A 12,361-nucleotide genomic window follows, 5' to 3' on the forward strand; every position below is an offset into this window, starting at 1 on the left:
TCCAAATATCACAGTAATTTTAAAATCGGTGAATCGTTTTGACTGCTGCATGGAAAGTACATTTTAAGTTTATTGTAAACTTGTTCTTTGTCACTATTTTAAGCAAAATGTTTGCTTTGATCACACTAAATCACATAAAGTTGTGAATAATGACTCAAAGGACTAACACACCATACAATACACTAAACTATGGGGAATTTTATTAAAAAGGAACGCTTTGCTCTTTTCCAGGAAGTCACAGTTTGTTTTATTATAATTAATACAACTACAGTACATTAAAGACAAGGTTATGTATAGTTAACTACACAAACAAGATAGGAAATCTCGACAGCCTATTACATGTAATTCTGTGTCTATGCTATATTTCCTTTTGTGGCTTTTCTTGTCTTTTTTTTCTTTTACAGAAGGATTTTTTTTAAGGAAATTATAAAAATAGAACAGGCATTTTTCGGACAGACCAAATTCTGTTCTAAGAATGGGAGAATACATAATTTCCTTCTTTCTGTAAAAACATACTCTCTAGAAATCTGCGTATGAAAGATATTCAAACTCCAGTTCTTTTCTGTTTCACTTGGTACAATTATTCCATACAAAAATGCATTAGAAATAATTTTATCGTTGCACTGTTTGCAATGCTAAGTAGCTTTTAATTTCAGAAAAAATAGGTATGCAAATAGTAACCCTATCTTTTCATATTTAATACTTCTGCCTTCCTCTATGTTATGTTTAGCTTGTTTGCACATATCTGAAAGATTAAAGCACAGTGATTAAGTTTTAATTTGGGAATCATGATAATACTTGAGGTATTTTTATATAAAAATGTAATCCGTATTCAGACGAATAAGCAGTGTTCTTTCGAACTTGTTCCCCTCAAAATGCTGTAACTAGTTAAACATTAGTGAAAGGACACTTCAGAGAAAATGCTATCCCTTTTAGCTGTTCAGTTATGTAACTGTTTCCTGTGGCCTGTGGAGTTCAAGACTACCTGGAAGCGAGGCTATGCTTTGCACGAGAGAAAACATAAAAATGATTTTGACTATGCCACTGTCACATCTTTCAGCCTCCTTTTTGTATTCAGCTATAGTTTGACATGACATGCAAAAGCAAAAGAAGCAGTAAACCAGACTTGCTCAGCTCCTACAAAAACTCTCATTTGGCTTCATTAATAGCAAGTAAGGATAGGTAACGTACACTACACACATGTGACGTGTGTCCAGATGTATCTGGAGAGGCTCAAGTGTGTGTGCAACGCATGCACACACACACACACATATGCACACGTTACTAGTGCTGTCTGAGGCAAACCTAGTATAAAAAGCCCAAATGTGTAGCCCAAATGTGTAGGTGCAAGAGAAGGAAGCTCGGTTTACTTTTGCTATGTGAATTGCAATTTTGCATTAACACTTGAAAAGTCTTTTTCAGAGGCTGCAGACAAGCAGTTGTATTGGGTATGTGTGGGGTCCAAATGACCTATTTTAATCTGGTGGCATCTTTTATACCATGTCCTGCACTAATGTCTTCTGGCAGTCTGGTTGGAAATCATCTTACTGCTGAAGCAAGTATTGGAGCAAATGAAAATTCTGAATTCTCACCCATAACCCAAACATGTAACTCTGTAATGTCACTGTAACTTTCCTTTGACCCTGTTAATTCTATACTAAAACAATATTGCGACACATAGACAATAATGTTTAGAATTTCAGATGAAATTCTAAAAAGTCAACTTTCTCCTTTTACCTCCAAAGTGAAACTAAAGGAAAATACTAATCACTATTCAACTATTTATAAAAGAACCACTAGTTAGGCACCTCAGCAAGAACTTTGACTTTCTCTAGTGCAGTATGTTGTAGTTCTATTTCCCATTGACTTTGGTGGGATTTATGGACATTCAGCAGCCTTGAGAATCAGATTACTTTGTTCTCTTATGTATGGATGTAGACACCTGATTTTAGGAGTTCACATTTGGAAGTATGAATCTGAATATTTTCCTGTTTCTTTTTCTTTGTACAAATCCAGAAACTGAGATGCTCAATGGATTAAATCTAAAGAAAGAAAGAAAGAAAGAAAACCCACACAAATGGCCCAGTACCTGGGGTGTGGTTTAAGTACAGCACTTGCACAGTGAATCCAGCTCCAGTTTTAGTGTCACCCTCCGTCATTCAGTGAGACTTGATAGCGAATGGGTAGAAGCATGCAGATCTCACCAGCAGACATATATGTATTCACAGAAGTTACCTGTGCTTCCTGAGTCGGCTTCCCCACCCCCAGCCATGTGTGTGATCCTAGCGTCTGAATTAGAAATAAAAAATAAATATTGTGCCTTTAAATGAAAATGCCAAAATATGGCTGGCTTACATTCACTCATGTACTCTCTTGGTGTAACTTTAAAAAGTACATCTCTTCCGCAAAATCCCAGGTATCTTCTTCCGCGGCTGTCCAGTCGGGGAGCCACTCCCGGAACTGCGTTTCACGCTCATCAGTAAAACCATCCTCCGGTGGGCTTCCTCTGCTCAGTGGACCCCCTGTTTTGGAGATGCCTACGGCCGGTTCCAGCCGGCCGAAAGCGCAGCGCCCGGTGCCAGGGCAGAGCGCGTCGCCGCCCGACCGGGCCGCCCGCCTCTGAGGCAGCCGCGGCCGAGCACCCGCGTGAAGTTTGGCGCGCGCCTCGCTCCTCCTCGGGTATTTTTGCGCTCAGCCACAGCGGCGCTTCCCCGGCGAAGCGGCGGGATTTTATTTTGCCTTGTCAACTAACCCCCTCTAGTGCTGAGCGGGCCGCATTTGACCTGCGGGCTGCCGGCGAGGCGCGGGGGCGCTTCTCCGCGCCCGCCTTCCTCGCTGCCTCGCACTCGCCGGCGCTCCGGCCTCGGCTCCCCTCGGGAGGGCGGCTGAGGAGGGGCCGCCGCGCCTCCAGCGGCTCCCCCGCCCCGCGCGCACCGCCCGGCCGCCCGTTCGGCTGGCTGGCCGCGTGTGCCGGAGCGCCCCCGGCGCCGGGCCGCGCTGGCCTCCCGGCGGACCCGGCACCCGCCGGGCTGGGCGCAGCGCGGGGGGGGCGGCCCCGTGGCCGCGCCGCAGGGGGTGATCGCTGCGCGGGCGGCGGGAGAGCAACAGCACCGAAAACCGCAGCCGGCTGCGCGGCACGCAAATCAGGAGAGAGCAGCAAAAATCACACCAGAGCAGCCTGATTTCTGATTGCTCCGCCGCAGAGAGGGAGAGACAGAGACAGAGAGGGGAGCGCGGCAGACCCGGGCGCAGCGGCGGCGAGGTCGGGGATGCCGCTCCGCAAGTTTTGTTGATGCCCCCCGGTGCGTGAGGCGGCGCCCAGCCCACCTGCCCTTTCCGCCTCCACCAGGGGAGCTCGGCGGCGGGGGGAAGATCCTCCGCCATGGGAAACTAGCCCCCCCTCGGCGCTGCTTCTCGACGGCGATGCGGTGGGCCGTGCGGCGCGGCCGGGGGAGGAGGCTGCTCCCGCGGAGGAGGCTGCTGGGGGCGCCTCTGCGGGGCTGACGGTGCCGCCGGCCAGAGCCGCCTCAGGAGCGGGGCGCGACCCCCTCCACCGCGTCCAAGTTGCCGGCGCTCCGCCGGCCCGCAGCGCCGCCGCTCCCGCTGGCAGGGCGGCACCGAGGGCTCCCGGCACCCCGCGGCCGCCCCCGTGCCCCGGGACCCCGCCGGTGGATGCGCGCGCCCCGGCCCGGGCAGCCCCCGGCGGCAGTGCAGGCAGCGCAGCGCGCCGGGCCGCACCGGACCCCGCCGGGCCGGCGGGCGGGGGCGCCCCGGCGTTTCCCGCTGGCCGGCTGAAGGAGGACGGGGAGCCTCGGCGGGCCGAGGCCGCGGAGCGCCCGGCGGGCACCAGCCATGGGGTGTTGCGAGGCGAGGGGACTGCTCTGGAGATTTGGCCTGTTCCTTCCCCTGCTGACAGCGCGCCCCGCCGCCGGCGGTCACGTCGCCACCAACCAAGGTAAGGGCGGCTGGGAGGGGCGCGGCCGGCGGGGCCGCTCTTTGTTTGGGGGGTGCGTGCGGGGAGGGGGGGTCGCTCCCGCCAACTTTCCGTGCGTGCCGGGGGCCGCGGGGTGTGAGGGGCCGGCGGGCGGCCGCCGGCGGGGAGGGTTGCCCGCCCGTGCCCGCCGGCGCCGGGAGGGGAGGGTAAGGGAGGGGGCGCTGCGACGGGCGGTCCCGCGAGCCCAACGGCCGCGCGCCCAACGGCCCGGCGCCCCGCGGAGGCTGGGGCGGAGCGCAGGACCGGGCGCTGCGGCCGTTCACCGCCCGGCGGGGCTTGCCCCGCCGCCCGCTCCTGCGCCCGCTTGCTGCCGGTGTAGCGTGTGCGGGGAGAGGGAGGCGGGGGGCTCCGCTGCCCGGTCCCGCGATGCCAGCGGGCGGCCCGCGAGGGGAGGCAGCGCGGTGCCCGCCGGAGCCTGCAGGGCGCGGGCGGCTGTCGGCGGGCACCGGCAGTTCTGGGGTCCGTGACCCCGCGGCGGGCACCGAATCTGCCTCCCGGTGAGGTGGCCTGGCCGCGTGTCTTCGCTCGACTTTTAATTTTAAGGTTTACTTTCCTCCTGCCAAACTCGACGCATCTTGAAAATGGGTTTTGGAAAACTTAGCGCACGTTAAGAGAAATTACTGCTGGTGAACAAACCGCTCAAAGATTCCTGATTGTCCTCAGCACCTGATTTTTTTTTTTTACACACTGCGGTCTGATTTCCACCCCCAAAATCATGTAATGTCTTTTTCACAGGTGCATGCTCATCATGTTTTACTTAAAGCAGTAGTTTAGTCACCTGGATTGTAGTACTGCATATGTTTAAAAAAGGCCTTTAGATAAAAAATGGATTCACTCTGTTTAGGAAAAAAAAATGCATAGCACATTTGGAGGATATCAAGTTTTGTTAAGAAGAACTGGAAAAAACCCCTGTAACTGATGGCGAAACATCATGTTATATGTTATCGAACATTGGGTAGAGCAGAACATTTCCGTAACTGTTTGTTTAATGTACATTTCTTAAGTTGTGGAGAACATGGATGAATTTATTCCTAAATTAGGAGTCTGCTTCCTACTTTTAATATATATTTTTTTAAATTTAGCTTTCATGTCATGGGGTTTTAGTGTGATTTGAGTTGAAATATGGGAACTGAAGGGCAAGTTGTAATCTTGCTTCTGGCAGAAATTATGAAAAGGATATTTCCTTGTTGAAAGGAGTGCTGAAAATGGGTATGGAGGAAAGTAATGATCAGAGAGAACCAACTGTTTTTACTTAGAGGTACTATAAAATATATAGTTCATATATTTTCACACTTCTGTTTTACAGTCCATTTTCTGTATTCATTGTATGTATATGGATAACAGTAAGAAGAGAGAATAAAATTCCTAGAAAATAGGAAAATACAGTAGTACAAGCACAAATATACTGAGCAATCAGTCAGATACAGCAGGGATTCCAAGTCAGTATTCTTCCTGTAACTCTTCTACACTAAATGTGATTTTTTTTTAATTTCAGTTTGTAATTGTATAATGTATAGTCTTATCAATGCTGTATTACATTTTGCCCTTACTCATGTCTTAGACAACATCAGACTTTCATGGTAGCACAGCACAGCTTTGCTTCTATTTCGCTCTTATTAGTACATGCTAATGTGTGTTATATTACCACAAGGCCTAATGAGGCACATGAATACTGTTAAAAGTCTGTTCACATGTGTAATGTGGAATATCCAAGACAAATTATATGCATCAAAGATAAAGAATTTTTTATGAAGTAATGCAAGTTAGAGTATTTTAAAGTAAATTTCTGAATTAACATTTCCTATTCCTGGGGTTACGTTAGTAGTACTTGAAGGATATTTTAAAAAGCAGTTAAAAAAGCCTGGAGAAAATAGTTACTGAAACAGTTTATCCCAGAGGAAGGTCTGTCAAGTATAAAGTGTTCTTTTTGATGTTAACATAACTTTTCTAAACTATTCCAGGCATTGGAGTATCTGCTGCATAGAGTACAGCTGAATTTCGTAACCTCTTAATAAATTTTCTTTCTTCAGTTCATTTTAAAATTTCCAGTAAACTGAGAGACCTATTATCTTCTACATTGTGATTGTACCATAGAAATCAAATCATAACTCTAACTCAACAAAACACATAGAAACTGAAAAGTTAAGAATTAATATAGCACATGATCAATAAAATGCTAGTGAAAAAATACACTTTAATGATGACTTTATCTGAAAATAGGAATTGAGTAAAAGAAAATGAGCACAATAAAAAAGTTGAGCATTGTGTAAACACTTAAATGGGTCATTTTAAAATACTGGTTGCTAATGTTTGGGATCCCAGCTATAAAGAAGTTTTTAAAACCTGCAATTGGCTGAGAATAATTTTTTCTTCCTACTCTTACATTTTCATAAGGTGATTTTTCAGAGTATTCATTTTGGAAACACATTTGCAATAATTGCTGCTAGATTTCACTAATCATTATAACCTAGCTTAGCTTTATTATCTGATATTTTTGGTCTTTTATTTTGTATTTACAAATAGACCAGCATTGACACTGAATATAGATGAATTGCGAAGGAACATTTTAGCTGGGTTGCTCGATTGTTTTGGGGAAAATAGGTGGAATGGGAGTAAATTTATTAATCCAAATCAGTAAACAGACAAACCTTCCACTTCATTCTTAATGTTTTATTTCCTGTTATTAAAAAAGGATTTTCTGAGATTTAATATACTGCAGTCTTATAAATTACTGTTATTACTATTTTGGGATTTATCTTTTTGTTTGTCTTCCTCAAACAGGAAAAAAGATTTTTTTTTATATATATTTCCAGGACTCCTAGATTGTCATTCTTTACCAAGTAAATCAATGCATGCTGTCTTACACTATCTGTAGCAAGGCAGACAGAAACAATACTATTGACAGAGAAGTGAATTTACTCATTCATCTTAATGGAGTGGTAAGTTCAAAAATAAATTGTGACCATGCCAAGGTTTAGTTCCTGCTCTTAAAAAAAAAGCCCTGTAGGTAAGCAAAGCCATGGAGCTGGGTAGGAACAATGCATCAAAACAGTCTGAAATAGAATTGCTTGAAAAATAAACCTCAATTAGTAATGTAAGATGGGTGCTTGTGTTTTTGTCTAAATTTTCATTAATTGATCACAACATCCGGTCATTAACAAGTTGCATTATTATGCAGGATTTCAGCTTGTTTTGTACATTTGTTGTTTGGTTGCCAGAACATGCTGAGTTTGGCAATTATTCTCAAACCTGAAGATTCAGGTAATAGTATCTGAACTATGAGCTACTTTTTGGGAAACATGTATGAACTTCTAAGATAGAGGTCACATCAGGGAAGAGTTCTGCAGTGTCCTCTCCTAAGCATGCGTGTATGCATGTTTCTGCATACATGTAAATTGGAAAGAGTTTCTGTACCCTGGCCTCTTTCAAACTCTATCTGCTGTTATCTGTCACAAGAAGATTGATTTCCAAAGGCAGGCTGTAGAGCTTGCAGAGTTCCATATGTAACAGTGAGCTGGAAAAGGAAGTCATATGCTTTTTCAGTTACTAGGTATCAGTGTATTTTGTCAAGTTATGCAAAGCTGTTCTTTGATGCCCTTTTAAATGGCACGTATATTCATTTTTTTCCTCTTAGGAAAAAACTGAAGGTAACTATGTCAGATGCTAATTCTGAAATTCATATAGCCCTTATTTTCACAGTCATTACACTTGATGTAAATTGGGTAGCTTGAAATACATAGTAAAATCTTTTGATTCTGGTATTAAAGTCTCAGCCAGATTAGTAACCACCTTGAGTTCTTCATCAGTTCAAAGAAGTTGGCTTATTTTTATTCCTATATTTACTTGTACATAAGTGCAATCCATCACCGATAAGCGCTCCTTTTAAGTACAGCACTTAGAATTCTCCTATAGAGATTAATAACAATAGGGAGACTAAGGACTGAGCAGATGTAGGGACTGAACTTCTCTCAGAATGAGACTGACCTCTTAAAGCTAGAGGATAGCTCTTAGAGGACTTGTAATAGTGTGAAGAAGGTTGTGCTGCTGTCTGTGTTGCACTCATCCTCGTGGATTTTGCTGTTCAGTTGTCCAGTTAGTATTTGTGAGCGTTGAAGTCACTATGGAGAAATGAGAAAATTAAACAAAACCAGTGTGGTAAAAGTGTGTCACTCTCTCTTAAGTGTACAGAGAATGAATTGTGAGCAAAATCATGTTTTTGCCTCAAGCTATAAAGAATTTCCTAGAAATATTTTTGCCCATGTGTCCCAGATAAACTTGAGTGCTAATGACAGCTTTGGAACCTTTACAGTCTCAAATATGTGTGAAACAACTTGTATCCAAAAGTCTAGATTTGTATGCCATAAATATTGGATAACAGATTTTAAGTTAATGCTTCATAATATATTCCTGATCATCTATTTGGCAGCATTGAGTGCTCTTTGGGTATTTTGTTAATTTATTTTGGACAGGTGAGAATGATTGATATGGAAACGTTTAAAATAAAAAATGTATAGTTTGGTAAAACCAGATATAGGTTAAGACCATGTCAGTACAGTAGCTCTCATGTAATTTGAGGCCGTGAAGATAACACAGAGGAACTAAAGTATTTCCAAATGTGTACAACCTGGCCCTGTGGAGCAAGGAGGTAAGTCAAAAATTGAGCTAGTGTTAGAAGGAAACATGGAAAAATAAACTGAAGAGAATAGCTGATAGTTAGCAAGACAGTGTTTTTTCAGTTTCTCATGATTTATTCAGAGACTGGTGTTTTCAGTTTCAGCCAGCATCTTACTTGCTTTAAGAAACAAGCCAGTGTAGTTTCTAGAAACCAGACTGACGCCTAATGCAGGGAGCAGACTGTCCTGCATCTGCCTACTGCTCTGAGTTCATTTTCAAAGAGTCTGTTGCTGGCAGCTCTCAAACTGTCCTTCTGTATTGGATTAGGTGTACCTTAGGTTTGATGCAGAATGACCATTCTGATCTTCCTGTGAATTTAACAGTTAATTTTTGACCAGACAGCACTGTTGGCAAATCAAATCGTTTACAAATGAAAGAAGGAAGGAGCTTGCAGGAAATTCAACTTTTCTGATGGAAAACTCTTGTGAGTTTCCAGGTACATATTTTAGGTAAAAGTAATTAAATCTGAACTCTTCCTCAGAGCCAGTTAGGGCATCTGATGCTATACTTTTCACTTGAGAATTTTAGAGAAGTCTTAAAAGTTCAGTAAGTGGTTAGTCAGTAAAATGTATGCTAAATTATTATGCAGTTGGTTGGCTGAACTTTTTAAAGTTAAAAGCCTAACTTATTTAAAATCTCCTCTACCTAATCACCCATATTTAGAAATATGGAGATGTTGCAGCTGATATGCATACGGAATATGACAAGCACTGCATTGTTTCATTTACATATCCTAATATAGCATAGCTGTGTTGGAATATATTCTCATTTCAGCTGTATATCTGTAAACTGGAATGCCTCTGTTAGGTTCACTGGAGTTCCTCTAACTTGACATTGACACAAATAAGAGGCTGGCCTTTCATTTGTTATTCCAGTTAACATGCTGAACTCTGTCTGTGACAGAGAGAGAGAATTTTAAATAATATGGAAATAGAAAAGTAGGGAAGGAAATTATTTATCCAAAATCTATCCTGACCTCAAGGGACCACATTATCATGCAGAGGGGATCAGAAGGAAAAAATACCAACTGTGAAAAACACATCTACAGAAGCTGTTTTTAAACTTGTAAATGATATGTCAATCTTTATGAAAAGTGTAAGAATTAAGAATTACTATCTAAACGAAGATTTGTGTTACACGTTAAAGATACAAACTTGTTTGCAGTATTTCTTCTCTCAGAAATAGTCTATACAAATTAACTTAACTTTCTGTGAAAATTATTCCCCAGCTCTTTCTCTTAGCTTATGTTCTGATCATTGAATGCCACTTCCTTATCCTTTTTGTTCAGTGAATTTCTTGGCAACTTGTGTATAATTTAGGATTTTTCTAGTAAAGTTTGTTTTTTTCCTTGTTTGGAATAGTTTTGTGGTATCTTTTAATAATCCAAAAATCTACACTGAGCTTTTTATTTTGTGTTTTATATTTGTAAATACTTATTCCCATTTTCTCTACTTATCCCTTAAAATAATCATCAGTCTCTCTTCTGTTGAAATGATGACATGGTATTTCCAGGACATAGTAAAGTCTGTAAAATTTAACATTGAAATTATCTTCAGCCAGTTCATTTCTCTTATAATCACTCTAGCCAGGCTTCCATTCCACCACTTATTCCACTGATCCGCACGTTAGTTCCAAGAATGCACATTAGTTCCAAGGATGCTGTCATCAGACTTGCAGCACTTTTTTTTTTTTGGTAGGTAGGCTGTTCTTTCTGATGTCTAAAGAATAAGTCTGCTCAAAATAGGTAGGCGTTAAAGAGAAGTCACTTCAGTTAATTCAGCATCCATTTATGATGTGTTTATTTCAGTGTGTTACAGAATACAATTTAGAGGCCAAGCTCAGCTTTAATTCAAGTGCTTGTTTTACATGGATACATGAAGCTTGCTCATCCATCAGAAAAAACTGACCCTGAAGTTTTTCCTACAGTCAGTAGGAAAATTTTACTGATTTGTTTCACCCACAGCATAATACTTCCATATCGTAGCATTTCCAGCATTTGCTATCTCAGATCTCTGCATGTGGACTGATTTCTGTTATACTGTAAGAAAACATAATATGCTGAATACCTTGGTAATGGTGATAGTTTAATCACTACAGATTTAGCAGTTTTCTTCAATGGAACAATTATCAAAGAAGTTATTGTTTATTATTCTTCAGATACTTTTATAGATACTCAAAAAGCAGCAGCCAGACAATGCGCGGGTGTTTTTCACCTCAGTTGATGATACTGTACGAAGCTTTCCTTATTTTAAACAGTTCTTTTACATTTTTTCATAATATGCCTCAACCTTTAAGGCAGAAGATATTGTTACTTTATTTTACACATTTTTAAACTGTTTACATTCTAAACACATAAAGCCTAAATAACTGTTACATACATTTAAAGGAATTAGGGGTATTTTCATCTTTAAATTAAGACTAGATTAAAAAATACTGTAATGTTCTTGATTGTTGTTTCTTTTGGCAGTCTAACAGGGTCAAGTTTAAAATTCAAAAACACTTATTTGATGTGGAAATTATATCTAGATTCAAAATAAAATTTATGTAGAATAGTCTCAGAACTTTGGATTTATTTTGGCTGTAAATGTAAACAGGTGAAATTTACATGGAGCAACAATTCTGAAATATTGATTAAAATAAACATTTGATTTTTTTTAAAAAATAACAATGTTACACAGCTTGTAGAATACACTGTGAGAGTGTCAAGCATAAGATTTGAAACAAAGTGAATCAAAGCCAAGTGCTTTAGATTTGAATGTTTTTTCACATTCTCTGAAAATCCGCAATGACTAGGATATTACAAAATTTATTTTTAAATGATCCCAGTGTCTTCAAGCTTTCCTCCCTAACTCGCTGCCCCCTCCCCTCTCCACTTCACTGCTGAATGCCACACTTTCTTTTGAAGTTCTGTGTTACTGAGATTAATCTTTGTGCAAAGGAGGAAACAAATGGAAATTTGGAAGAGAGGATAAATCCTGATCTTGTATGTGTTCCACACAGGAGAAGGCTATGTTTCATTTACTTGGTCACCAGCTTCACAACCCTTAGCAGTTCCTTAACTATGGTGTAAATAAATAACTATGGCGTAAAAGAAAAGAGAAATACTCTCCTGGAACACTGGGTGGCAACTGAGTAGTCCACAAACTCTGTCCAGGAGGCTGCTTTAGGGCAGCATGCAAGTATGAGCAGGATTCTCCTCTGTCCCTTGTGCCAGCTGGCATGAAACAGCCCCAGCATCAGAAGTGGGAAAAGGGGTTTTCTTCTTTCCTCTTTCACCCTCTTTGCCTTTGCAACAGCTTTCCCTGCTGTCTCCTGTGTCATATGCATATGCACAGTTATCCTGACTTCTACACCAGAACTCTGGAGCTCGGTGAGTCTGTGATTTCCATGATGAACTCGAAGTGTGTCTTCACTGTTTGTCACAAGTGGACTTGTAGCAGGCTCACTAATTACATTAGTGAAACAACACAAATTCAGGTTCTTTACCAGAAGTTTTCTCTCATTTCTTCTGATTGTCTTTTGGAACCCTTTAATTCCCTGATAAATTTGATAACAGTAGAATGTTCAGTATTTGTACTAATTTCAGCTTTGTTGCTTAATTTAGTATCTCTGATTATAACCAGACCTTTCATGAGCAGATACTTGTCCAGTTCAGTAATAATTTTACATTTGTACATTTGGCAGTTGAATTAA

General features: G+C 42.0%; 1 protein-coding gene and 1 long non-coding RNA gene across 7 annotated transcripts in view; one reads left to right on the plus strand and one right to left on the minus strand.

Annotated features, from left to right (window-relative positions):
- Positions 1–2,793, minus strand: part of LOC112983207 (uncharacterized) — a 45,296-nt gene extending 42,503 nt beyond the window's left edge. For both annotated transcript variants that reach the window (XR_010392103.1, XR_003259175.2), the window contains exon 1: positions 2,356–2,793. This is a non-coding gene — a long non-coding RNA (uncharacterized LOC112983207). The remainder of the gene's footprint in view (positions 1–2,355) is intronic.
- Positions 2,778–12,361, plus strand: part of EPHA6 (EPH receptor A6) — a 533,966-nt gene continuing 524,382 nt past the window's right edge. For 4 of the 5 annotated variants that reach the window (XM_064522371.1, XM_064522378.1, XM_064522375.1 and 1 more), the window contains exon 1: positions 2,779–3,955. In XM_064522371.1, the coding sequence (XP_064378441.1) occupies positions 3,853–3,955 (103 nt within the window). In that variant the 5' untranslated portion in view covers positions 2,779–3,852. Of the gene's footprint in view, positions 3,956–12,361 lie in introns of all 5 variants that reach the window. The other variant, XR_010392099.1, reaches the window with a different exon arrangement.

This window comes from Dromaius novaehollandiae, chromosome 1, assembly GCF_036370855.1.
Source record: "Dromaius novaehollandiae isolate bDroNov1 chromosome 1, bDroNov1.hap1, whole genome shotgun sequence".
NCBI classification, from domain to species: domain Eukaryota; kingdom Metazoa; phylum Chordata; class Aves; order Casuariiformes; family Dromaiidae; genus Dromaius; species Dromaius novaehollandiae.